Raw genomic sequence first — 27,445 nt, 5'->3', positions numbered from 1 at the left:
ACCAATTGGGCCAAGCCCAACGTCTTCAAATAAGGCTATAAGGGCTGGGTCCCATTTCATTCTGTATTCCTTAGTTGAACGTAGGTCTTATCCCTTTCTTGCCATGGGAAAAAATGCATAGGTCTTATATACCATCAATTTCATTCAACTTCCCCAATAGTTTTGAACATGTTCTATCAAATCCATGAACAATCAGGGCTTTTCAAGTCCTCTACTAGTGCAATGAGCCCACACATGGATTTTCCATGTGTTTTGTTTGGTTTGCTGCGGATAAAAGAAATTGACAGCTATTTCGGGCACAGCATTATCAGTTCTACACTAGTAGATGTGAAGAATTCATCCAAACTGTTATCAGTTCTACTAGTGTAGATGCCAAGAATTCATCCAACCTTGAAGTTCAAACGCCTTGGCCATGACCTAACTGCAGCTGAATTTAACCCCTATACACAGTCAAACTCGTGTCTGCAGGATCCTCCAATTCCAGTGATATACAAAACAACATATGACAAATTCTCCAGTTACTGCAATGACATTGGCTTTAGTTACATTGCTCAATTACAAGAACTGATCATCAGTTTCATGGTTCGGCAACTTCCAGCGTAACATAGTAATTATGATTGAAACAGAGGTGGAAGCGCAATGTTCCAACACAAGCACTACTACAACATAAATAATAATCTTTACTTACAGAGTCACTACAAGATGGAAACTGTCCACCCAAAAATCCCCAAAGCCTCCCAGTGTTCACAAAATTTGAAGAGAAATAGAAATCAGTGATTGAGGTTCCAGGAGGATATAAAAAATTTAATGTAAAGATAACTCATGAACAAGAGTTAGCGCTGCACCATTTCAACATCATCCCCAAGAAGAGCCTCTATAGGGTCCGTTGGCAGGGATTGATCCTTAACATGCCTGCCGGAATGCCCAAACCAACCTGAGCCAAGTAAAAGATCTGGACGAGAAAAGTCTATCTGACTAGGAGCTTCTTTCTTTTCAACATCGCAACCTACACAAAACACACAGGATTTTTTTGAGTTAGTGAAATACTAAAATTCATCATGAAAGTTGATGTAAACTAGGTTTTTCTCACCTGGCATATTCTCGATTGATTGGGGTTCATTCAATGAGTTTCCGCTGACAGGAGTGTACTCACTAAATATAGATGCAGCAGAATGGCCTAAAGGAGAGTTTGGGTCATAACACACTTTCCATTCAGCCTTGCCAGGATTCAATGGTGAATCATCCACCACGTCACCAGGAAAATCAGAAATGACTGAATTTTGCTGGTGCGAAGACAATTTTGAGCTTTTCAAAGTCTGCGATTGATAAAGTACCGCTTCCAATAGACCGCTGCTTCGTGGGGATATGCAATCTGATTTGATCTTCTCAGTCGGAGGAGATTGGATTAAAGTATCAACAGACTCAAGCAAAGGCAGTGGGGAAGCAGGTGTGCCCCAGCTATCTTGTTGAGTTTCTGAATATTGGAGTGAAGGGAGCTCCAACTTCGTAGCCCCACATGTGGGCTCAGAAGAAGAAGAAGTGCCATTTAAAAGGGCATGGCTACCAGAAAAAGCATCCAGTGGCATCTGGCCCCAGGTATCGAACCCAGGATCATACAAAGAGGACACACGAAAGGGGTCAGCAATCTTCTCAGAAGCATAGTCCACGTATTGGTTATACGAAGGGGGACCACCACTAAGACTACCAGCCAATACAGGAAACGGCGCTTCTGATTCTCGTAGTCGTTTTCGAGGATGCATTGTTGGGAACATAAAGCTGTAACTATGGGATGAACCTACACTTTGATTAAGCACATTGCCTGCTGGAAAATCAAGAAGCGTCGGCGAATAAGATAATAGACTCTGATTGAGTTCTAAATTTTTAAATCTTACATCTGGAATCTCCAAATTGTCTGCTTGAATGAGATCAGGGTCATGGGTGTCCCCAACTGGAAATCTACCCATGTTTTGACCTTCTTGATTCCCATTTAGTACTTGGAGGCACACATCGTCAGGGTAAATCGGTAGACCAGCACGCTGTAATCTCTTAATTCTCGTATTCCAAAAGTTCTTTATTTCATTGTCGGTACGTCCAGGCAACTGCAAGAGATAGGACTTCAACAAAACTATGAAAACAAGTTCAGCAAAGGAGAATGAATATTAAGGATGAAAAATGACTTCATTTTGAATTGCCACTATATCAGAGAAGCAGTTTACCGTACTATCCAGCTATCTATCATGGCAATTGTAACTTGTCTTGCTTGACAGCTCAGTTAACATCACATAAGAGTTACCATGTTCAGTCTATCATATATCAAAATTGTCTTCCTAATCCTATACGGAGTCTAGAGTCCTGAAAAGAGTAAGACAGTTCTGCTTCTCTGTTTACAGTTCCAAATGAAAATATATCCTAGAAAATAATGTAGTTAGTTCCACCGTTTTCTGAACACTATACAAAGTACCGTATAATTGCAATATCTAGAATTTGTATTATACCATCAAAATCCAAAAGAAATTGGCTTGCAAGATTTCACAAGTTAGAAGGATTATTAAAAATATCCCACTACCCGGCCTCCCTCATCCTCAGCCTGGACCCAATAGGTCGAGAACAGAATGCTGAATTATCCATCAAAACCAATGATGTTTCAATTAATAATAAACCGTTTTTCAGTTGCCATTGAGCAAAACCCTAAGTCGAAGTTTGCAAATTTCTTTTTTCCCCATAAAAAAATGGTCCATCAGCCATACTAAAAGACGATAGTACGGAAAGAAGAATTTATTAGCAGGAAACAAAATGTTAAATGGGGTGCGAAATACCGGAGTGCTAATACCCTGTGGATTGCAAGAATGATGACCTACACGGAACCAAAATTCTTTTTCCCACACCAAAGGTAAAATAGTAGCTCTAAACTCTGAAGACATAGAAATGTGAATCTTCAACAATATCACCTAAGGTTGCCCAAGGGGAGAAAAAATGGAAGGCCAAAGCATGATATGGTTAAATTAAGTCGTCATTGTGATGATATAATTGGCATATTGCACCTTAGAGACTCTACCTAATATCAACCTTCTTCCTATTTAACAGTTCCGTTATTGTTCCACAGCAATTATAAACTCTTTGGACCACGGGAAAGGCACATGATTCAATTCTTGTATGAGATAACAAGAAGTATAACAAGCTGATTTCCTAAGATTAAACATCGACTAATACAACTCAAAAGAACCACGGGGAAAAAAAAAGAGGCATGAAATATTTAGATTTATTCATATCTACATACTACATATAACACATGCGAGTGTAAGTCTTTCATCATTCATATGATTCATTAGAGTAGTAATTCTGGGCATCCGATAATAGAGAATTTGGGAGAAAATTGCAAATAAAGTTTGAAGAACACATGAAATGATATTCAGACTATATACTTAGGGGCTTCATCGATGCATCATACATTTCACCTGACAAAAATGTTTGAAAAGCATTTCTTGAATCACCATCATTTTTGTTTATGTCCCCGTTGTAGGTTTGTTGCATTACCACAATCATATCATACAATCAAAGCCTTAATCCCTCATATTTTAGGGAAAGTTGATACTCTTTCACCATTGCAATCCTTTATAAAGTTGTACTCTCCATTAGTCCCGTGCCTTTACCCTTTTTTACTGATTCACTTTCACCACCTCATACTAAAATTTTCTTGACTCTTTCACATTAGAGCATCCAGATCTCTATGCTTTATATTCTCAAACTATCTAAAACGATCTCCTCTAATCTTATCTTTGAGGATAGCTAAATTAAAGTATTGCTTCATGCCCTATCCTTCCTAGTGATTTTGTACATCCAACCAATATTCTCATTTCAGTGTATGTTTTCCATTAACAACCCAACATTCCACATTGCCATACATATGGCATTGCACTACCAATAGCAAAACAGATAGGAGTTATCCTTTGCCACAAATCTCATCTACTATGACCCAATCCATGATTTTCTTCAGGTTCATCAATTGTAAATATTCAGTTGGCCATGCCATTGGCATGTAAATGCGACTATGACATAGAAATACTGAATAGAGCTACAAACCTCTGCAGCCATTCGAGCCCATTTGTTTCCGATCTTGGCATGGAGTTCAATAATGTGTCGTTCTTCATCTGGAGTGAATGCACCCTTCTTCAGATCAGGTCTTAGGTGATTTGCCCATCGAAGGCGGCAGCTTTTCCCACATCGGGAAAGTCCCGAGTGCTTTTGTACGGCATTCCAGTTCCCCTCTCCATGTTTATTGACATAGGCCACCAGAATTGCATCTTCTGCAGATGTCCATGGCCCTTTCTTTAAAGCCACATCTCCTAGTGGGTTTCCTCCCATGCTGGCTTCTTCTTCCACCAATGAAGATTCACGATTAGCCTTTCTCATTTTCTTGCTCTCAGTCCCACTCTTCATGCTATTATCTAGTTGAATGCACCTGAAGAAGTAAGAAAACTCAATACTCCAACAACAAACAAAATACAATTCCAATTCAAAAGGAAATCATATGATCTGAATGATGAAGAGTCGAGAATTCTTCTTGGATAAAGAAAGGAAGAGAAATATTACATCAAAAATAAAAATAACAAAAAGAAGAAAAGAAGTGAATAGCATCCAGGAACTACTTGTTCAAATTTCAAAATCTATCATGCCACAGCAACCAGCAAAAACCATTCGAAACAAATTAGCAGATCAAAAACTGCCAAACCAGAAACATGTGATTTCTTGACAGATCAATTAAGCAAAAACAAATCGCAGAATTGATGAAATTAGAAAATTTACCTAAATGGAAGAGTGGAGAGGTACCAGTCCCGAAACAACTCCTCACTACTCAGACCCTCATTGTAATGATGAAAGGAATTACAGAATGATGAAAGGAATTACAGAAATGTAAGATTTGAAAAGCAAAATGCAAAAGGCCCGGAGGTTCAAATACAACTGATAACAAAACTTTTGCAGCCTAAATCTGATAGAAAAAAAAACATATAATTCAGATACCCTGAAAATTAATCAGAATTCAGCAACCACAACAACTCCAATCGAAGAGAAAATAAGAAAATCCAAGAAAAAATAGAATGAAACTAGAACTACAGATTTGCTAACAAAAGCAAAGAACAGAATTAGGAGTAGGGATGCCAGATCTACTCCATCACAATGAACTACAAACAAAAAAAAAAATTTTGGGAAGAACCCAGAAAAGAGAGCTTCAAATTCTAATCCTAGCCATAATCAGTGAAAAAGAAGAACATGATCCCAACAGGAAGCTCTCTAGCTAGAGATAAAGGGTAGATAAAATTGGGAAACTTGGAGAAAGATGGGACGGCAGGAGAGGGAGAGAGAAAGGGGTAGAGAGAGCTGAGCTGATTAGTAATGCAAGCTAGAGAGATAAGTAATGATGAGCTGCCAAAAGCAGATTATATTAAAGAGAAGCGAATAAATGTAGAGTTAATCAAAGAAAATAAATGGCAAGAGGAGAGCAAATGTAGGGGAGAAAGAAGAGGAGAGAAGATCCACTTCTCTAAACTTTCTCAATTTTAGGAAATTTCCTTTTGAGTTTTCAACACAAAATATCTATCAACCTCAGCCTTGGGCTTTCAGAAGGGCTTCCTTCCTTCCTTCCTAAAGAGAAATGTTGAAAAAAAAAAAAAAAACAAAATCAGAGAAGAGAGAGATGGAGAAAATGGGGGAATTTCTTTATTTGTGGGAAACAATGACTGAATCAAATGCATGAGTTGACTAAATAGTACACAAACATTGGGCCCCACACAATCTCACTTGAAAAAAAATTAAAATTAAACATCAAAGTTTTTGTCTTTGAAATTTGAAATGGGAATGTTAATCATTTGGTCCCTCACCTGAATTTTACACAAACCAAGCCCCTATTTGATACTTGATTGATGCTGACCCATCCCATCCATAAACTTACTTAATTAGCCTACAAATTAATCACTCTGATTAAGAAACTTAATAGATTAATGTTAATATATGATGTCCTTATTAGAATATTTTTGTTTTAAAATTATATTTATTTTTGTCAAAAATGTGTAAAAATATTTAGGGCATTTCTGTTTCACACTATAGTTATACAAATTGAGTTTGTTATTTGAGATGATAATGGTGATATTATTATTATTTATCATGTATTTAGGGAGCATATTAATTCTGTTTTATCATTTATATGATTTATATCATTTAACCTTTTACAAAACCTAAATTAGTTTTATTTTTATTATTTATATATTTATTTACTTTTGAATATAACGTCTATATTCTATTTTAGAAATTTTGTACAACAAAACTAATTTCAAAGATAAATGATATTATTTTACGATTTTCTTTTAATATCCCTTAATTTTCATGTTAATGAAATAAGCGTGTGCTTTTTCTTTGTAAAAATCCTTTGCTCACAGACCGACATATGTCTATATTTGGCATCGCAACGGGAGATTCCATTGTTGCGAGATGTACAACTGTAGAACAAAAGTTGGACCATGAGAGTTGCAGACTTTTCCATGTGATCTAGGGTTTACTTGTCAATTATTCAATAGACAGTTGGGTGAGTTTCACGTTATAAAAAAGAGTATATAGTAAGAAAACACTACTACCAATCCTCATTTGCTGTCATTTCACTCTTGTGTTGAGGATGACCGGCTGTGTTACATGGCCATTTTGATTCATGCTATCCAAGCCCCTGAAAATGGGTAATTTCTTAGGCTGTTCTTAGTTGGGTATGTGCAAGTGCAATACTTCCTCTTACTGTTTAAACTATTATTCTGCTCAATATGATAAGGGAAAACAAAAAAAAATTCCATCATACATTGTAAACCTCCTGTTAATTGTCAGAGAATCGGCATCAGAACACTAAAAACTGGCAGGTGTCATTGCATTGCTTCCCTGGTCACCGAATTATTACAACAAAGCTGCTTGATCTTCTACTGCCAGCAAAACCTTTCAGGTATTGCAAAAGGCGAAGCATTAGACAGTTGTGAATACTGAAATATTCACTTGTGCCAGTGGTTTAGATACGTTTTGATAGTAATGTCTTCCCATTTAGCTATGATGCATAGATGCATACGCTCTCAAGAGTTTATGCACTTGCGCCAGGAGCTTGAAAAAGGGCACCTGCACAACACTTTGCCTGATTTGCTTTGCCAAAACTGCCAACGCCAACCAGAATGTTGCCATCAATGGCAAAGATATGATTTTAGTAGAACATTTGTATAGACTTTGATCACAGAAAAATCTAAATTGTGCCATCTGTACCTTAAAGCTCCTCACTATTTGGAGATCAAAGGAAGTAGTGTTTTGGAATTTCTGGCAGAAACCAACTAATTACACTAAAGGAAAGTCCCAACATGAATGGAACTGTAATGCATAGATAACCCAGTTTGTATGCTCAAGATTGTTGCATCTAAACAATGCCACAGACTTCAAGCCACCTAAAGTCATGTGCCATTTCAATTATTTTCTCCAATCACTAGTCTAGACAAGTAAATACAACTCTGCATATACCCTCATCTGAATCATCACGAGATTTGGAGGAGCAGGATCAAAATGGGTCCTCCATCCAACCAAGAATATCCAAAAGTACAATGGACATGTCTAGTTCCAGTCTAGATAAAAAGAGGATCAGGAAAAATAGGAAAAAGTTACTAGACTCAAAATACGGCATTGGACCCATTAGCCAATAATTGTTCAAGACCACCTTGTTTGGCTTATTTTGGCCCATCTCTTGAGATGTCAAAGCAGTTATTTGGTTCTCATTGAAATTATTACCTATAAAACCAGACATCATTACTCATCATCCTTCAGAACTGTTTTCCCATGGACCCATTGACATTATATATACATCTCGGTCAAGGAAATGTAGATGGGCAAAACATCACTAAAGCTCTGAAAGAAAAGGCATGCTATTTTCATTCTAAAAGTATACTGCATAAGAAGCTGAGAGCCAATTAGATGGAAACAAAAACTTCTAAGTATCTTGAATTTACCAGCAGTCCAGCAGTCATTATTAACACTATAGCAGTGTGTTGCGATTACAAAGTATGTCATAAAAACATCACTAGAGTTAGACTAGTATCACTCCAGATTATGGTAACATACAAACTTGGGAAAAGTCGAAGTCAAAGCAATTTTCATAAACCTCTTCTGAACAATAAAACTATAAATCAATTGTAGAAGGGAATTGAAACAAAAAATGCAATAAATATTAACCACAGCTTTAAGAGAAATACCAGACATTTAATATCTGTTGGATGACGATGCGTTCGCTCAATTTGTTTGAGGCCCATACTGCAAGGATGAAAAAAGAATTCAGTCATCGAAAAACAGCAAAGAGCTTCAAACATTTCAAGTATTAGCTACAATAGATGCTAATATATTTACCGGCATCACGAGCAGAACATTCTTGAAAACAGGTAGCTATGACAACCCTGCACAGTATCAAGTAAAGGAGCTGTTTGGCATGCGTCTACAACTGGGCAATTCATCCATTTTATCAATATAGTTTCAGCAACAACAGACACCTGATGCTGCAGTACTGCTGCACCCAGAGGTCCAATCAAATTTAGCCTTGTTGCAGCTGAGATAGCATCCCTCATTGTAATAAACATGTAAGCTCTCTGAGAAGTATCTGTATCCATCCCCAAAAGTCCACAAATAAGCCCAAAAACAAGAGCGTGGTGAAAACACGCATCCCTAGAAGCAATAAGTGCATCCCTCATGGTTTTAAGAGTTGGGATTTCTGTATACACAGCTGCAGCCACTCTCATGAGAGCTGATCCCTGAGAAATTGATGCCTTTCGACTCACTTCATTAGTTAGAGTTGCATCAAGCCTTCTGTCGAGATTCTTCCAGGTTTCCAAATTAGGGCACACTGTAGCAGAATGCACAAATGGAAGGAGTAAGCTCCCAGTATTTTCCAACATATGTACCAAGTAAGTACGAAGACCTTCAGGATCAGATATTATGCAGGACTGAATCGCTGCCTCCAGGCCAAAAGAATGAGCAAATCCACCAGTTGGAAGAATGGAATCAAGCAACTGCCATTGGCTCCACTGTAAAGGAGCAGAAGCAGTCCTCTTGCTTCCTTGGATTGTGTCGATTCCATCCTCCATCGGGGCACTTCGCTTGCTCCCCTCTTTCATTTCCATCTGATCCTCCATTTGAACAATCCAAGTACTCTAGTATTGACCATAAATTTCAAAAATATTAATGAACATTGTGCACACTGAGCAACAAACAAAGCTCAAGTTGATAAGGAAGATGGCCTCTAATAATTTAACGCTCCTCTAGGAAAATCAACATGGGATGTGTCCAACTTTAATTGGGACAGATATTGGACTTACGACCTTATGTTTGCCAAGTGCTCCAATGCCGTACAAACATCATTATTTTCACAAAAGCAGAATGCTTAACCTACTTGGAAAGTTGATATCTAGTTATACAAAATAGTGCACTAACCTTAGACTCTGAGAGTAAGAAATAATCAATTGCATCAAATATATGATTCGCCATGGGAGTGGTTTCACAAGAGTTGGGACGGGTAAGGGTCCAACCCTTGTTTGCCAAACATAACATGGGTGGTTGGTAAGATTTTGCGCCAAAACCAATTTGATGAACCACTCAAATTGGAAGATTTGCAAGAATTCCTTACAATAAGAGTGAGAAGCTCACAAAAAATGACCCCAGGACCTCCATTCAGGTGAACCCTCCTGCCAAACAAGGTTTTCAAACTCGAAATACTCCCCAAATTCCGTAACCTTCCTAATTCCTCCCAATCAGGCAAATGGATTAGACTATTGTTTGGACCTTAGACTTAAGTTTAACTCATTGACCCAGCACTAAAAGCTAACACAAAAATATGAAAAACAAGCATACGGAAGAACACCTTGTATTGTAGACTAATTACTTACCCGATTCAGAACAGATGAAGGGTAGAATCAGCTCTGGGCTTCCATGATCTGTTCCTCACCAATTTAAGTGTTTCAGAAACTAATTAGTAACTGGAAAATACAGTAGAAACTTATCAAACATAAACAATTAAATTTGGATTTGACATAATCTCAACTAATATATCCAATGCCATGGATTTGGAATAGATTTTTCTTCTTCAAGAAGCAAAACAAAGAATAACAATAATTTAAATGCGTTAAGGAAAATTACATGCATACTGATGCCGGTAACGGAGAAGGATACGAGCTACGGAGAAGCAATCCCGTCAGTTCTACAAGCAGAAAAATCCATCAATTCAAGAAGTTATGCAGACTGCGAGGTTGGAAGACGCTCCATCCATATATGCCCCTTTTAGCTCCGTCGTTTCGATTCAGAAAAAATGTCCTAAGTTATTTGGGAATAGAGGAATTTATATCTTTTATTATAAAATTAAATTAATATTAATAATTAGTAATTTTGTATAATTAATTAGATTCAATTTATTTTTTAAGAAAACCTTAATTTTTTAAATACTTTCGAAAAAAAAACATTTATATTTATCTATAAATTTTAGTTATCTTCTAGTTGATTTTATTGTGAGCTATGTTAAGTAGCTGAATTTTTTTTACAACTGGAAGATTTTATTCCAAGCCAACTCAATTAACTAACTAAATAATTTCATCCATGAAGGAGATTTTATTTTCGGCTAAATTGAAGACTTTGTTCTCAAACAACTCAAGTAATTGAATAATTTTATTCATAAAAAATTATTTTATATAGACCTATAAACTAAATTTTTTTTGAGAAGTAATATATTTTTTATTTGAACAATTTAGTTATCACATAAAAAATTAAAATATGTATTTTTCTGTATCATTTTTATTCAAGTCGGTAAGTAAGTCTGCAACGCTCTGTCCTTTCTCAGTTGTGCAACTTCGGGCATTAATGGAACCGTCCGCACCTCCTGCTGCGTTGCCCAAACTCAGCGAGCTCTCACTCCATCAATTAGGGTTTGTGAACGGACATTTCAAGGAACCCCACGATCTTCGTGGGGCTCCACTTCTCTTCACCGAACTCAACAACTACTGTTCTGATTTGGACGTTAATCTTCTTCACCTTCGGAGAACTATCACCAAGCGCGCCGTTTCATGGATCTCCCGTTCTTTTGCCACCAAAGCATCCCTTCGTCGTATCAACCACAATTTGGAGAATCTCTGTCTCTGCACTTCTCAATGTTAGTAACCGTGAATTGCTCAAATACTCATTTATACTTCTTTTTTTGATTTTAATGTCTGGGCTTGTAGGTGGAATTGGTCCTAGGAGAATTCAGAAGATTTTGGGGGAGGAGCTGCCTCGACTTGTGAAGGAGTTGCGTAGAATTGAAAATATTCGCAAATATGTGGGTGAGTTTGAGAGTAATTATTCCCTTTTAATAGATTATGAGTTCTGAATCTGTGTAGCTTGATTTTTTGTTTTATTGTTCTTGTACAAGAGTGCATAGACTGCTTGGATTTTGAGATGTCATGACTGAAATTGTTACTTTTGTTCTTCTAAGTTTCTAAATTGGCATTAATAACTAGCGTTTCTATAAAAGCTGCAAGCTCTATCAAGAAACTCTTTTATTGCTTAAAATGCTAACATGGTTATGTCTGTTTTTAGTGTAGCGTTAGAACCTAATGGTCTGAGCTATATTCTGTTGAGGGCATCAGAGTTCTTCCCGAGTTTTCTTGATAGTTGCAGAAGTTAAGGTTAAGAGAACTTTTTTCCCCCCTTTTGAATGAGAGAAGAATTTACGGCACAGGGCACCAAGAGTTGGCCACCCAAGTACAAGAGCTTAATGTGGTCTTCTCCGAAGGGCTTTTCCTCTTTGCATTTAACACAATTTTTATTGACTGCTATTTTAATTTCTGTAGCAAACACGTATAGCTTAAGAGTATCCAGTATCCAGCCAGCTGTTTAGCCTATCCTTTTGATTTTTCAGATTTCTCTCTGAAGGTGGAGGCTGTGGTTGGAGACCTTGAAGATGCAGTTTTCTATAGTGTAAATCAACGCAGAAGGAGTATATTGTCAGCAAAACTTCCAGATCCACTAATTGTAGGGTTGATTCGTTTTCTTTCTTAATTGTGAATGATTTGAAAAAATCAGTTGACAGTAGAGATCAAACCTTTGTAGTTAACAGCTTTTGGATTGCAGGACTTCCAGAAGAAACAAGAAAGGCTACTTCAAGCAATAAAATCCATGAATGAAATTGAGGAGATGTTGGCTGGTGTTAAAGAATTTAAATGCCAGTGGCATCATCTTATGGAATCTGTTGATTCTAGAGTGGATAAAGCCCTGGCTGTTCTTCGTCCTCAAATTCTTGCAGATCATCGTGCTCTTCTTGCTTCTCTAGGATGGCCACCAAAGCTTTCGTCATCAGAAGTTGAGAATGGCCAAATGTCCAGTGTTCCTAATCCACTAGTTTTGATGCATGTGGATAAGAGAGAGCGTTATTCTCAAAGTTTTCTTGACCTATGTGCTTTGCAGCATGTGCAGACACGGAGGGAAGAACGCGAACTTAATTTTTCTGGACAAAAGGACAATGATGTTGGGCTTTGGGCTATTGATGAACTGGTTATGCCAATTGCATCACGAATGGAATATCATTTCACAAAATGGCTTGAGCAGCCTGAATTTATTTTTGGTCTTGCATTCAAAATCACCGAGGACTTTATTGTGGGAGTGGATGATGTTTTGCAACCATTGATTGATAAAGCAAGGCTGGTGAGGTATAGTGCCAAAGAAGCTTGGGTTACAGCAATTGTTCATATGGTTTCTGTGTTTATGGAGAAAAGATTGTTTCCTTTTCTTGCTGAAGGGTACAAGGCAAAAGACTTGAGATCAGGAGTTATATCTTCCTGGCTTCATTTAATAGACCTTATTGTAGCTTTCGATAAACGGATGAAATCGCTTGTAAATTTAGATACTTGTCTCTTTATGGGGGAACATGAAAGGTTCGAAGGATTTTTGAGAGGCGTGTCAGTATTAAGAATCTTCTGTGATAGGCCAGAATGGCTAAAAATTTGGGGAAAGATAGAGCTCAAGGATGGCTGGAAGAAACTGAAAGTGGAACTAAAAGATGAAAGAGTTTGGTTAATTGATAAAAAATGTGGAGCTGCTGCCCATATTGGTACACAATCTGAACAGTTTTTACTCTCAACGAGAGAAGACTTTAAAGCTCCTTTAGTTGCAGAATTTGCGCTCAAAATTTCCTGGGACATGATTGAACGGAGTGAAACTTTTCCAGCCATTCTAGCACGTGCCCAGTTTATCAGATTAGCTGCTGGCAGATTCCTTTGGCACTTCTTCAATGTATTGGTTTTAAGGTGCAAGAGAACTGAATTTTTTCTTGATAATCCAGATGATGATGCCCTGATGAGAATATGCGGATCAATAAATGCTGCCAGATATATTGAGTCTAAACTGCATGAGTGGACTGATGATGTGAACTTTTTGGAGATGAAAATTACTGAAAACAATTCTATCCTCCACAATAGAGATGTTCGGAATGATACTTGCTTCTTTTGGGAAGAAATTAAAAGCTTGGTTGAGCTTGAGACTAATTGGCTTCTGGAGATAATTGGTGTTGTTCTTCGTCAGTTTGAATCTCTGTGCTGGGATGACGTCCAAAATAAAGGATGTTTTGAGCAGCTGGTAGAACATACGACTCCTGATAGAATTTTAAGAGTTGGGGACTTAACCGTGTCCATGGGTTTGATTGAAGCATTGGATGGTTTGAGAAGTCAGCTTGAATTTCTCAAGACGATTCTCAATCCAAAGGACTTTCTAGATTTATGGCGAAGTGTGGCTGAAGGAGTTGACCATTATATATCCCGCAGCATTCTCACAAGTGGGATTGAATTTTCCAGCAAGGTGATTGATCAGTTTGGAGTTGATATGAATGCACTTTTCCTTGTTTTCCAACCTTTTTGTGTACGCCCGGAAGCATTTTTCCCGTGTATAAGAGAGACTTTGAAGCTATTAACTATGAGTGGGGAAGAGGCAAAGCATTTGCAACTGGTTCGATCCAATGATGCAAGTAGAATAAAAGGGTTGCGTTTTTGTGGAATTTCTCACTTGTCTTTTGATCAAGTTGATAGAGTTTTGAGGAACAAAACGTTATGAATATTGAGTTCCATGGTGAATGTAGATTGAAAATCTTTTCTTAGTAATATTTATTCATTGTCTGCTCAGATGATTTGAATTCCTCCTTACGAACATGAATTCCGCCAAGGAATCATTTGGAAGGCGACAGGGATGGATGTAATGGAGATAGTGAAAATTACATGTAACTGTATCGAATAATAGAACTCAGTTTTTGATCTGAATCGAGTCACAGCCATGATAATGCTTCAGTTGCCCCTGAAACATGTAGCTAAATCCTCAAGGGTTTTTGGGTCCCATTCGATTTTCATTCTCAGTACACCTTCTCCGTATTTTCGCCACCACTACCAGCATCAATTCTATCCCGCAGCCACTTCGACCCAAACATCCGCCATTGATGCAGAGGTCGGCAGCAGCTTAAGAGCCAAATTGGTATTTTCTTTCAAAGAATGGTTCAAGCGCGGTGAAATTGGCTTGCTCGACCGGATCTTCGAGGTTCTTGGCGCCCATGATGAGGACGATGCCAACTCCCGCCTCGCTGCAGACCTTGCCCTTTCCCAGTTGAATCTTCGACTTTCAGAGTCTTTTGTCCTTACCGTGCTTAACCACGGGGCTCGTCACCACCAGGTCCTAAGCTGCCTAAAATTCTTCGACTGGGCAGGCCGACAGCGGCACTTCCACCATACCAGTGTAACCTTCCACGCCATTTTCAACATCCTCGCTAAGGCAAAGCTCACGTCCCTTGTGCTTGACTACCTCGCCGACTACGGCAAGCACAGTTTTTGCTACAACGTCCGTTGCGACAATGTTTTGGTCATGGGTTATGCGGTGGCTGGCAAGCCGGACGTTGCACTCCAGGTGTTCGGTAGAATGCGGTTTCGAGGTCTGGACTTGGATGTCATCTCTTATCACGTCCTTTTGAATGCCCTTGTTGAGCAAAGTTGTTTCGATGCAGTTGAGGTCGTTGCAAAGCAGATTTGCAATGGGGGTTTTGAGAATGAGATCACACGTTCGATTATGGTGAAGAGTTTGTGTAAGCAGAATCTGCTTGACGATGCCGATGCTTATTTGCGCGATTTAGTGAGCAGAGGGCGACCGTTTAGTGCCCGCGCACTTGCTATTCTCGTGGATGCTCTTTGTAAGAAGAAACAGTACGGAAAAGCAATGGGGTTGATGGAGGAGTTTAAGCAGTTGGGTTTGGCTCCTATGGACGATGCTTATGGTGCGTGCCTTAGAAACCTTGTTCAAGCTGGCAAGGTAGAAGGGGCTTTGGAGTTTTTATGGGACAAGTCCCTTGAAGGGTATGTCCCCCCATTGTTCCAGTATAATATTTTGCTCTTTAAGCTTTTGCGGGAGAGCCGTCTTAAAGAGGTGTATGATTTGCTGACAGATATGAAGGAGAATGATATTTCTCCTGATAAGGTCACCATGAACGCCGCATTGTGTTTATTTTGCAAAGTTGGAATGTCAGATGTTGCACTTGAGTTGTACAATTCAAGGCACGAGTTTGGGCTCTCCACAAACGGCTTGGCTTATAACTATTTGATCAATACTTTATGTGGAGAAGGGAGCATCAATGAAGCTTATCGTGTCTTAAACGATTCCATTGACCAAGGATATTTCCCCAGTGCGAAGACATTCTCTATTATTGCGGATGCTCTGTGCAGAGAAGGGAAGATTGGCAGGATGAAGGAGCTGGTATTCAATTTCCCAGAGCAGAAGTCTCGACGAAGAGATTTCGTAATTTACAAAATCATATCAGCACTATGCATGGCTCAGAGGGTAGAAGAGGGTTATCTAATGCACGGGGACCTCAACGGGCTGACAAAAGTTACTGCAAGAAATACTTATGTTCACTTGATTAATGGGTTTATCAACATAAATAAGGGAGATTTTGCTGCTAGACTTCTCATTGAGATGCAGGAAAAGGGATACCATGCAACTCAGGCTATGTTCAAGGCAGTTATTCAGTGTCTGTGTAATATGGAGAATCCCATAACTCAGTTTTTCAAATTGCTGGAGATGCAATTGTCACATCATAAACCTAACCGTTTCACTTATAACAACTTCATTGCTGGTGCTGGGCATGCCAAAAAACCTGAACTAGCGAGAGAAGTATTTGAGATAATGCATAGGAGTGGAATTGAGCCCAATCATAGCTCTTACATTCTAATGTTGCAGAGTTATCTGAAGAGCGAAAGAATTTCTGATGCTTTAAATTTTTTTAGTGATGCTTGCCAGCGAGGAAAGGTTTCAGGAAAACTCTGGAACGCTGTGGTTGTTGGCCTCTGCAAAGCCAACAGAATAGATGTTGCACTGGACTTTTTTTGGAAAATGAAGAGTGCTGGAAGCATTCCAAGCCACGAGTGTTATGAGGAGGTTGTAAGGCAGTTATGTTTGAGAGGATATTATGACTTAGTGGTAAATTTTATTAAGGAGTTAGAGAAAGAAGGTTGTCCTATTACCTCTTTTATTGGAAACACACTCTTGTTTCATTCTTTGAGGACTCAAGAGCTCTACGAGGCTTGGGTTCTAGCAAGAGAGGTGCAGGATGAAACATCTTCAATCGCAATGCTTGGAAAGCTCATTGGTGCATTTTGTGGTCGCCTTAGAGTGAGTGAACATATCAAGAGCTGGGAAGAATTGATTGAACAATGCTTCCCTCTTAACCTTTACACTTACAATATGTTGTTGAGAAGATTAAGCATGAGCCACATAGACCATGCCTGTGAGTTGTTCAACAGGATATGCCAAAAAGGATATGAGCCCAATCGATGGACTTATGATATCTTAATACATGGTCTGGTCCGACATGGAAGGACAGCTGAGGCTAGGAGACGAGAGGAGGAGATGTTCATGAGAGGGTTTGATCCAACTGTGAAAACCAAGAGGAGGAGACGTTCATGAGGGGGTTTGATCCAACTGTGAAAACCAAGGTACTCTTTATTGGTAAATGATTATGGATGTTAACTAATCACAGAGTTGTACAAGTTTTGGTGAGAAAGTAGGTCGAATGATTATATGAAACATTTCGTTATGTAATCATTGTATACTATGTTTTCATGATTTTTTTGACTAGTTGGAAGAAAGGAATAAAAGTATTTCATGGATCACAAGTGAAAAGACTATTGATGTTATTATATTCCCACATATGTTAGATCAATCTGACTTATTCTCCAATGCAGTGTCCTCTATTGTTGAGTTACAGGTATTTCTGTACTCCATCATCTAGGTCTTACTCTTGCAAGAGTGAAGTGATTGGTTTGGTAAGCAGTAAACAGAAGAGAAGGTGAGTTATTTTAATAGTTTTGGAGGAATGCAGAAGTGAATAAAATAATTGAATGACAAATCTTTATTATCAGAATGATATGTTAACTCTACCCTTCTAATGGCATAATAGCTCTCCTCTCAAGATTGTTTGCTAGGTATTGGGATCAGGATATATGTTTTTTTTTTAAACAGTTTATTAGTATACATGTTAATCTGGAGACGATAATTTTGAGAGTTTAGACAACCAAATCCAAATCAAAAGGTTGATAGCTGCGAGAGCATACCAGATCGTTGGGCAATACTTTAAACGTTGCAACAATGTGTTTACTGGATGTAGTGATGAAGTGTGTAATTGCTATTTCTAAATTGCTTGTTTATTTATACGAGTGTTTATAATGAATGAAAGTATTGTTGTTGTTGTAGTGGCAACTTAAGGTTCATTTTTTGGTTGTTCTTGGATTCATCTGTATCAATTGATATACTGCCAAGAAGTTACTTCAATTCAGAGGGTAGTTTATAGTCCATGACTATTGATTGTCATTTCCTCTTTTTTTCTTATTGTTGTTTGTTTGAATGAAAAGAAAATTTATTGCAGCACCAACAAGGTGTAAAGAGAACCACTATGAGGAAGAGTTGCCTCCAGAAAGTCGATAACTAGTACGGAATGCCAAAGCTTCATGATGAACACTGGGATCATTTGAATGATTTTCTTCTTGGACTTGTTTGAGGTGAGTGAACTCCAACCAATAAGATCATTTTCAACGGTACCAATTGACTCCCAAAGAGCTAGAGCATTTTGCCAGATTTTGATATCCCAGGAGCAATGGAGGAGAAGATGATTTATAGACTTGAGATACTTCTGGCAAAGATTGTATTAGTAGCTAAGGAATAATCTCTTCTCTGAACAGAAGAAAGAAACTTTGGGATTGGGAGGCACTTTAGCTTTCCAGATAGTCTCCTCTGCATATGGCAGGCATATATTGTATAGTTTGAGAGAGAGATGCAAAGGTAACTAGGAGCATTAGATATGGTGGTGGTCCTTGGAAGCTGGTTCTTTGGTATCTTCAAATTTCTGATAAAGAAAAGGATTAATCATTCTTTAAAGCACCTCACACACAAAAAAACTTGTCATTTCACAGTAGCTGGCAAGTACAAAGCTAGATCTCATGAAGCTGAAATTACAACATCAAGGACAACGCAGATAAAAGAATGCATGTATTACAAAAGCCAAAGGGTGGCTATTGTTGGCTTGCTTAGGACAGGAACAAGCCCTGAATACATAAAATACAAAGCATGCTTAACAGTCACTGCAGCACAGCAACAGGACGTTCTACATTTTTGGGGCAGGACAACTTTTGCATTTCCCAGTCCAGCAGACTAATGTATCTCTTCTTCTTCACTTGTTTCAGGTGATTCAAGTATCTATTATCAACGAATCCATCGCGTGCTATTATTGCTGCCAGCCATACTGTTGGTTGCGGTTTCCACCCATCATGTTTGAGCCACGACCAGGACCTGAGCCACCATATGGAGCGCCTTGAGGATAATTTGGAGCGCCAACTCCATAGTTGCTGCTACCTCCACCCCGTGGACCAGGCATGCTACTTGACCCATAGGGTGGGCCTCGCCCTTGAGGATATGGCCCACTACCATAGCCTCCACCACCGCCTTGACCTCCACGATTTGGTTGGTTAGGGTACCTACCTGGACCTCCAGGAGGTCCACGAGGCTTCCCATAATGATGGCTGGGCCCTGCAGCTACAGGTGGGTGAGAACCATGCATGGGTTGGGTAGGTCCTGGCCGCATTTGAGGATGTCCTTTCCCAGACTGCTGAACAGGCGGAACACGGGTATGCTGCTGTGGGTGCTGTAGCTTTTGACGTTTTGCAGCATCTTCATGCTGTCGCTGCTGTTGGCGCTTCTTCTTTGTCTGGAACTCGTGGGATGACTCATATTTGGGCAAGCTTTCAAAGAAACAAAAAAAAAACATAGGTCATGGCAAACTGATAAAATTGATGATTCCAAGAAGCTGAAAATGGATTAAACCCAACCTCTTAGGGTCACAAGGTAGAGGGTCAGTCCAAAAATACTCTGCATCAAGTGCATCCTTGGCAGATATTCTCTGGTTTGTCATAAAAAAACATAAATAAATTGGAAATTGGAATTGAGATTTAAAACAATCTTATCTGGTAAAATTATCTACTTTTAATTCATCCTGCACAACAGAGTCAGTTAATACTAAATCCAAAACCACAATCGCCAAGCTCCAAAATAACCATGCCTCACACAACTCTGGTTGAAACTTGCAAAGAGTGTAATTTTCCTTGGATTTCATAACAATACACAGTTGACGTAGGTTTTTCAAAACAAAGACCACAACATTTCTCATCAACTCCATCCATATCATTATTGGTCTTCCTCTCACTTTTTCTAGAGAACCCAAAAACTACTACAAGATGCAGAAAATTTCAAATCAAAATGAAAAATAACTCCACAACCATTAGATGCTGCAAGATTACCAACAACCAAAGCACAAATATGACAGATAATAAACCAAGTATATGAATGTTTCAGAAAACAAAAGTAATAAATAGACCAACACGCGGATCAGAGAAGATGATACCTGAGAGGGATCAAGAGCTAGCATCCTCTCCAAAAGCTCCAAAGCATGACGATCAAAACTACAACAGAAGAAGAAAGTTTTGGGAGATACAGAGTGTTAATGTAATGGCATGGAAGCCCAGAATCATCTTGAAGTATCGAAAATTGTAGTATCACCAGTTCTGCAAGTTGAATGACTTACTGCCTGAACACCTCCCTGAGGCGTCTTTTCATTGGTCTTGTCGGCTTGAAGTTGTTATACCAAGGAATCTTGGAAACGCCAGGCCAATTGACCTCATCCGGAGCACCACATAACTCAAAAATCTTATTTAGTTGCTCGGGCTACAATCATCACGAAAATAAAGAATATTACATTTTTGTCTCATATCTGAATCATGGGTATGAAGATCCACACAATATAAAAATACGGAGGTCTTTATTTTTCCTTTCCTGTTATATCTGTTGAATATATGAGTGTATAGTTAGCATTACCTAGCTCTCATTGTTTAGTGTATATATAACTCAAGCGTGAGGTGAAGATTCACTTACGCATACACAATGGCTTTGTGCATGTGCTTACGTCTTCCAAAATTGGTGTGTGTGCATCCTACTAAAAAATGCGTGTGTGCGCATTTGGTCCTTAATATTTTTCTCCTAACAGCCAATCATTCTTCATTAAATGTTATCAAAACAAGTGCAATTAAAAAGTCAACTTCAATGGGCATAAAAAGGAACTAAATCTGAATGACAAAAGATTGCAATTAGGGGTCTTGTATTGGCAGGTAAAGATATGCTTTTAACTACAACAGAAATAACTCGTGATGAAAATAAAGCCTATCCACTGGCAAGAGTACTGGCTCAGAAACTACAACAGAAGTTTGTTGTCAGCCTTTTCTGAAAATCTCAAAAATATATTACTACCGGCTACGCTCATAGTCCATTCCAGGGCTAAAATTTGAATCGAAAGGCCAACATTCATGTCACGTCCCCCTAAAACTAACGCTTTGACATGCATCACATCTTCTTCTCAAAAGCCACTTACATTCCTTAAAGTACACAGAAAGCTTCAGTTTTTAGGGTTCATTTGCCAGTGAATCAATTAGAACAATCTCAAACACAAAAACGACACACCTCATCTTTTCCGGGGAAAATTGGTTTTCCATGGAGAAGTTCAGCAAAAATACAACCAACAGACCACAAATCAACAGCAGGACCATATTTTGTTGCCCCAAGCAGCAGCTCTGGAGGTCTGTTAAAAAAGATCGCAAAAAAGGGGGAAAATAAAGAGACAAAAGAGAAGAAAAAAAAGAACTGAGCGAAGGGTGGCATATTACTCGAAGGAAGAAAAGTTTAGCTAATATTCCAAATGCCTTATTCGCTGTGTGAAACAATTTACCTATACCATAGAGTAATAACACGATTTGTGAGATTGGCATTATGATCATTCGAGAATGATCGGGCAAGCCCAAAATCTGCAAGCTTCAGATTACCCTCGTTGTCAATTAGAAGATTAGAGCCTGTAGCACATACATGATCAGCTCAACCAGACTTCATTAACTGAAAAAAAAAATCCAAGAAAGCAAACTTTCTTTGAATACAACCTTTAATATCGCGATGAAGTACTTGATTTACATGACAATAATGTAGTCCTGTCAAAAGCTGTTTCATGTAGCACTGCAAGAAAAAGAAGTGAGCTAATAAAAAGAGAAAAGGAAGACAGTGGGATGGTGAATAATAGAAAATACAAAGTAAAAAGGACAGAAGGAAGAGCAGGTAGGCAAAAACATCATATAGATGCAATGGTAATTCACAGGTACCCAGATTTTGATACCTTAATCTGGGCTACCGAAAATCTCATTCCAGGACGATCAGCAAGACCTGTCAAATCATGATCCATGTATTCGAAAACCATGTAAATGCCACCTTTATACTTGTTACCATCTGCCATCTCAAAGAACACAGAAAAGGTCAGATATGCAATAGCACCAAATTAGTCACAAATGAGTTACAAGTTACGACTAAAGTGCATGAAAATGCCTTTATCTAATAACCAAAGGAAGGAGTTATAGGCAAAAGTAGTATACAACTGTAGATGACTTGCCTGGCCTTCCCTGCTCATCCTTCTCAGGACCTGGAAAACAATTCCAAATTCTTTAGATATTCCTTTTTTATTTAACATTGAGGAAATCAAACACCTATCGATTCAAGAAGACATGAGAAATAACATTCAAAAGCATATCTGCAAAGGACTAAATTTCAAATGTACAATAATTACCTGGAGATGTCACTATTTCTTTCAAATTAATTACATTTTCATGGTGCAGCTTCTTCAGGATTTTGATTTCACGAATGGCAGTAATAGGGAACTGCAATAAATATCGAAATAAAACAAAATCCTAAATAGTTATTCTTCCAAATTGAGCAGTGTTATTCACATCCCATTTTTTACTTATTGCTTGTAAATTCAAAATTGCATTAGCTTTGATGGGGCAGAAACTGTTACTTGGGATGCCAATAGTGCAGATCCCCCTTGATTATACTCACTAATGGAAGAATTATATTTTACCACCTATAAAGAACGATTATTAGCAAGACAAAGAAAGATTGAAACACAAGGACATACCCCTTCTCTCTCATTGTCCATGCGTATTTTCTTCAAAGCAACAATTTCACCTGTCTTTATTTCTCTTGCCATGTAAACTTGACTGCAAGTAGAAAGGACACAGATCAAATGAACTTCCTCCCCTTCCTTGTCAACCAACTATAATACAATTCCACCAGGACAAAAAGGGTGTTTTCTTGAATGCAAATTAGAAAGATTAAAAGCTGCAGAAAACCTCTTTTAGTTTAAGTGGTTAAAAAGTGTGCCAGGGCTTCATATATTTTCCATGTTCCTTTCTTTTTCTATTCTTGTTCATACAAACAGTTATCAAAATGTTTCAAATTGCAAATAAAACAGAACTTATGAAACCCAAAACTTTCTACTCCTGGTGAATTTCACCACAAAACCAAATCCCTTCACACCGTCAATTAAATTCAGAATTGGGTCACAAAAAAACTAAAAATAAATCATAACACTGGGGGAAAAAACAGAAAGAAAGGAAATCAGCAAAGGAACAAGATGAAAAAAGAGAGAGAATAGACCCATAAGTTCCTTCGCCAATCTGTTCGAGTTTCTCGAAACAATCGACACTCCGTGATCCCCATGACGGCGACTCGTTGAGATTAAGCTGTCCGGGGGCAGCTATGGCCATCCTCTTTCACCTTTCCTTGATCACCAAAAGCAAATACTCTAAATTAGATCAACAAGACAAGAACCAGTGAACCACACGACACATGCAAATTATAAGATAATAATGACGTCAATCACAAAGAAAAGGTCCAAAATTCCCGTTTTCACCTGAAAATTACACAGACACTGACAAACATAGGAAGAGCAGTCGGTGTTGCTCACCAGTTGAAAGAAGAAAAGGACAGTCTCCGATGACGATATGGACTTCGTCACCGAGCTTGTGATCCCAAGTGTGGCATTTTAAGGTATCTGAGACAACGGCCCGATTACTTCGGCCGGGTCCACGTTGACTTACTGTTGGGCTTGTTTCAGTCCAAGGTACGAGAAGATGGGCCAAGGCCCATGATCCCTTGGATATGCATGTGATGACGAATAAATGAGACGGTTGGACCGTTGGAGGGCTAACATCATTTAGATTTTTTTTATTTTTTTTAAATCATCTAATCTAATAACTGATAATCTTATAAACAAAATATCATATCTGCTCTGAGATACCTCTACGGTGTACTCCACCTCCTTATTTAATTTAGGACGATGAGTGTTTTTGCTTTGAAATCTGGGCCGGCGTTCAAGCAGTTCTATGTACTGCTCACATCCTTAGATATATCCTTAAAGTGATTTATAAGCGGACAACCATCTTCAATGGACATGACGAGTTTTAAAGTCGTGCGGGGCTTCGCCCAAAGCAAACAGTTTCATACCAATATTTATTGAAGATTCCAGTACGTTCTTTATGGTGTTCACTTACAAGGGCCGAGGAAGGTATACACTATACACAGTAGAGTGATGAATTAGTACAATAATCTCAGTAACTATACTAGGTAAGGTAACACTTTTATGTGGAAAACAAAAAAGACTTCGTCAACATTTCCATTTTTTTTCGTATGGAAAATCTGTAAAACTAGCTATGTTCAGCATGAGAATGCATCTGCATGAGGCAAACCTGAATCCATGGATCAAGCTGAGTTTGTAAATGCTCTGGTAGGCTTACGTGGACTACTCGTATGCTTAACCACCGGTTGGTCTATCTTGGCATTTGTGGGTGTCCTTGGCGTGTCCCTTGATGTGTGGAGTTGTTCCAATGTGGCTAAAATCTCAATCATGGCTGGCCTGTTCTTTGGATCTGTGTGGAGGCACTGCAATGCAAGTGCAGCTGCAGCCTGTGCCGCTTTCTTTGAGTACTGACCACCCAACCGTGTGTCCATGATTCTCAAAACTCGTTTGTTGTCAAGTAGGAATGGCTTTGCCCAATCAACCAGGGTTTCTTCTGCAAATGTTCCTCTCTCATCATCCAATGCCCGCCTTCCTGATAGCAACTCTAACAAGACAACACCAAAGCTGTACACATCGCTCTTCGGGGTCAAATGACCTGCTCGATTGTAACCATTTCATTTGCATGATAAGTAACAGTTAAAATCTCATACATGAAAAAAAATTCTGCTTTTATTTTCTTTGATAATAGAAAGGTTAATGCCAGTATTAGAACGGCAGTGCTGAGTGCTGACCTGTCGCTACATATTCTGGTGCAGCATAACCTCGAGTTCCAACAACTCTGGTTGAGACATGAGTATTGTCTCCCGTAGGACCATCCCTTGCTAAGCCAAAATCTGAAAGCTTCGCATTGTAATCCTACAATCATCATCATTAACTATCAGGAAATGCAAATCCCTATACCAATTTACTAACCTCAGTCTATATTCACAAATTAGAGATTTTGAGATTCTATCATACCGAATCAAGTAGAATGTTTGAAGCCTTCATATCACGGTAGATGACATTGGCATTTAAGCTATGTAAGAAGGATAATCCCTTTGCAACATCAATGGCTATATTCATCCTGATATTCCAAGCAATAGGTTGAACACCCTCTGCGGAAGAAATAAATAATAGATTAAGTAATCATCAAATACAGGAAAAGGAGAAGGATTAAGAAGAAGGAGATTCACTTACTTCTGAACAAATGATTCTCCAGACTTCCCTTTGGCATAAATTCGTAGACCAGAAGTCGGTTGTCAGACTCAACGCAGTACCCAATAAGTTTTACTAGATTTTCGTGGCGAAGCTGACCAAGATAGTTAACTTCTGCCTGCCACATTGAGGGGTTTAAACAGAGTTTAGTTTAGAAAAATGAGTGACAAAATGAAAAATATGTGAGTGTCAAAAAGAAGAAAATAGTCGATAATCAGGGTCTGCAATACACATACAAGCCATTCCTTGTGCCCTTGAAAGCTTTCGACCTTGAGTTTCTTGATTGCTACTACAATCCCACTTCCTGGTTTAGTAGGTGCAAATGTATGTTCATCAATCCATCCTTTGAAGACACACCCAAAGCCTCCCTCTCCAAGTAAACTTTCTGAACGGAAGTTCTTGGAGGCATTTTTAAGATCACTAAAGCTAAAAGATTTTAGACTACTGGATACAGTTTTATCATCTTTGAATGTTATGGAGCATTTGCTCAAACTTCCCATGGATGTTTGCTGGACAGAAGAGGCAGACTGTTTCTTCATCTCAACATCAGTCCTGGTACTTCCTGAAAAAACAAGGAGTGTACCAGATTTACATTATTGCTAATATGAAGTGCTAAACAGTGGGAAGACACATCAACCATTTAGTGAACATGATGAAGGGTTCATGCTTCTCCATTTATCAATTCTTTAACCCAGTAAGGCCAAACCAGCATTCCCAATTCCACATACTCTTTCTACTTTCTACCCATATTTGGGTTGAACAATTATCAGCCAAGTGCAGCTACTGGGGGAGACTATACGGAAAAGACTATAGAACATAGAAATGAACAATGTCAAGGTAATATCAAGCAGGCTGACAATAAATTAATGTACTAGACGAAGGAACTTGCAAGTAGAGTGCTAAGAAGAATATTATTATTAAGATAGTAAAACTGATCAAAAACTTTAAACCCTCAGATCTGATTGCAACTTTCTAGTGCTTGCAGTCCCAATGTAATTTTATTTTATTTTATTTTGGCATAATTCCTTCAATTCAGCCTCAGTGGAACAAGCAGCTAGTGATTTAGATGTTAATCCAAATTCAGTTGGCCTCCAATAAGTAGACTTTGCACTTCTTGAAAACCCAGATTCCATCAAAACTGCAAAACCCTTTTTAATGAAAAAATAAAGAATTTTAATAGAATCCATCAACTCGTGTAATAAGATTGAAAGATTGAAACACAAAGGTGATAAAGGTAAAACCTAAAACGAATATTATAAAATAAAAGAGGCAGGCACCCAGATCAGCTCATGACCATACACACGGAATAAAATCAAGACGGAAATAATAAACCTAAACCCAGGGAAAACCAAAATCAAACAGTGATTCAACACAATAGTTGAAACCAAAAAAAGAGAAAGAAGAGAAGACAAAATACCAGAAAAGTTGGTAGAGGAAGCGTGGGCCAACTTAGCAGGTGAACCGAAGCAGATACCCATGGTGGACAAGCCCTCAAATTCGGTGGAAGAATAGGAAGAGAGGAAGAAGTGTATTTGAAGTGTAAATATATAAATAATGGAGAAGATGACATGGAAAAGTCCATCGAGAGAAGAAGCAGGTAGCGGCAGTCAAAGGAAGAAACCTCCTTCCATGAATGAAATTCAATGCCAGATATCCCTGGCCCCACACTTGCCTTTTTCATATATATTGACTTTCTACTTAAATAATTAATCCATAGATTATTGGATTATTAATTATATAATTCCATACCGAGTAAATTCTCTGTACTTGGACTCCATGTGATGGCGCATTTGAAATGAAATTATAATGTTTGTTTTAAAATAATATTTTAAATGCTAACATATATTCTGTCCAAAATTTTAGATGTGCATCAGACAAATTTATCTATATAATATCTCGTAAATCACACGAAAATTTCATGTATGAACTCAATAGAAATCGAATCACTACCTTAACATTGATGTTAACAGTTAGACTAAGAATTGATTCATGATTTCTCATGTGTTGGAGGCCATGTTTTGAAAACCGGACCGACCCTTGAACCGGAAAACTATCCGGTTCATGATTTAAAGGGTAAACCGGTGTCAAAACCAGGTTCGACCGGTCGGTTCAGTCAAATTTACCGAACCGGTTAAGTACCCGGTCACCGGTTGAACCGGCCGGTCCGGTCCGGTTTTCAAAACCCTGGTTGGAGGAGAGCAGTAATCTAATATC

At 38.4% G+C, this 27,445-nt stretch overlaps 6 protein-coding genes across 10 annotated transcripts; 2 read left to right on the top strand and 4 right to left on the bottom strand.

The window, feature by feature from the left end:
• Positions 1-625: 625 nt before the first annotated feature.
• Positions 626-4,518, bottom strand: LOC120001689 (transcription factor GAMYB-like). Its single transcript, XM_038850111.1, has 3 exons — positions 4,081-4,518; positions 1,091-2,099; positions 626-1,006 (listed from the first exon to the last, which is right to left on the bottom strand). Exons 1-3 carry the CDS (start codon positions 4,435-4,437, stop codon positions 834-836), a joined length of 1,539 nt encoding a protein of 512 aa, XP_038706039.1. The 5' UTR covers positions 4,438-4,518; the 3' UTR covers positions 626-833.
• Positions 4,519-7,983: 3,465 nt separating this feature from the next.
• LOC120001662 (urease accessory protein F-like) lies at positions 7,984-10,346 on the bottom strand. Of its 3 annotated transcripts, XM_038850082.1 has the most exons (5): positions 10,189-10,346; positions 9,939-9,986; positions 8,975-9,206; positions 8,410-8,899; positions 7,984-8,316 (listed from the first exon to the last, which is right to left on the bottom strand). In XM_038850082.1, exons 3-4 carry the CDS (start codon positions 9,186-9,188, stop codon positions 8,415-8,417), a joined length of 699 nt encoding a protein of 232 aa, XP_038706010.1. In that variant the 5' UTR covers positions 9,189-9,206; positions 9,939-9,986; positions 10,189-10,346; the 3' UTR covers positions 7,984-8,316; positions 8,410-8,414. The 3 variants fall into 3 exon arrangements, with proteins under 3 accessions (XP_038706010.1, XP_038706009.1, XP_038706008.1); XM_038850081.1 differs by having other exon boundaries at positions 8,410-9,206; positions 9,939-10,028; XM_038850080.1 differs by having other exon boundaries at positions 8,410-9,206.
• A 514-nt stretch (positions 10,347-10,860) lies between these two features.
• Positions 10,861-14,141, top strand: LOC120002908 (RINT1-like protein MAG2L). The gene is made up of 4 exons (XM_038851764.1): positions 10,861-11,191; positions 11,262-11,360; positions 11,939-12,051; positions 12,151-14,141. Exons 1-4 carry the CDS (start codon positions 10,903-10,905, stop codon positions 14,119-14,121), a joined length of 2,472 nt encoding a protein of 823 aa, XP_038707692.1. The 5' UTR covers positions 10,861-10,902; the 3' UTR covers positions 14,122-14,141.
• A 151-nt stretch (positions 14,142-14,292) lies between these two features.
• On the top strand, positions 14,293-18,773 carry LOC120002907 (pentatricopeptide repeat-containing protein At1g71210, mitochondrial-like). Its single transcript, XM_038851763.1, has 2 exons — positions 14,293-17,036; positions 17,966-18,773. Exon 1 carries the CDS (start codon positions 14,338-14,340, stop codon positions 17,005-17,007), a length of 2,670 nt encoding a protein of 889 aa, XP_038707691.1. The 5' UTR covers positions 14,293-14,337; the 3' UTR covers positions 17,008-17,036; positions 17,966-18,773.
• Positions 18,480-23,554, bottom strand: LOC120002909 (cyclin-dependent kinase C-2-like). 3 transcript variants are annotated; one of them, XM_038851765.1, is made up of 13 exons: positions 23,372-23,505; positions 23,116-23,240; positions 22,595-22,676; positions 22,247-22,337; positions 22,073-22,102; positions 21,803-21,912; positions 21,573-21,645; positions 21,368-21,488; positions 21,103-21,220; positions 20,174-20,313; positions 19,994-20,051; positions 19,422-19,492; positions 18,480-19,334 (listed from the first exon to the last, which is right to left on the bottom strand). In XM_038851765.1, exons 2-13 carry the CDS (start codon positions 23,223-23,225, stop codon positions 18,821-18,823), a joined length of 1,518 nt encoding a protein of 505 aa, XP_038707693.1. In that variant the 5' UTR covers positions 23,226-23,240; positions 23,372-23,505; the 3' UTR covers positions 18,480-18,820. The 3 variants fall into 3 exon arrangements, with proteins under 3 accessions (XP_038707693.1, XP_038707694.1, XP_038707695.1); XM_038851766.1 differs by having other exon boundaries at positions 18,821-19,334; positions 23,426-23,554; XM_038851767.1 differs by having other exon boundaries at positions 18,821-19,334; positions 23,116-23,235; positions 23,372-23,489.
• Positions 23,555-23,945: 391 nt separating this feature from the next.
• LOC120002910 (probable serine/threonine-protein kinase PBL2) lies at positions 23,946-26,803 on the bottom strand. The gene is made up of 6 exons (XM_038851768.1): positions 26,649-26,803; positions 25,468-25,793; positions 25,214-25,349; positions 24,995-25,131; positions 24,769-24,892; positions 23,946-24,632 (listed from the first exon to the last, which is right to left on the bottom strand). Exons 1-6 carry the CDS (start codon positions 26,707-26,709, stop codon positions 24,220-24,222), a joined length of 1,197 nt encoding a protein of 398 aa, XP_038707696.1. The 5' UTR covers positions 26,710-26,803; the 3' UTR covers positions 23,946-24,219.
• Between the last annotated feature and the right edge of the window lie 642 nt (positions 26,804-27,445).

Source organism: Tripterygium wilfordii, chromosome 7 (assembly GCF_013401445.1).
Source record: "Tripterygium wilfordii isolate XIE 37 chromosome 7, ASM1340144v1, whole genome shotgun sequence".
In the NCBI taxonomy this organism is placed as follows: domain Eukaryota; kingdom Viridiplantae; phylum Streptophyta; class Magnoliopsida; order Celastrales; family Celastraceae; genus Tripterygium; species Tripterygium wilfordii.
The sequence above is the reverse complement of the archived record's forward strand: the minus strand, read 5'-3'. Positions and strand labels throughout refer to the sequence as shown.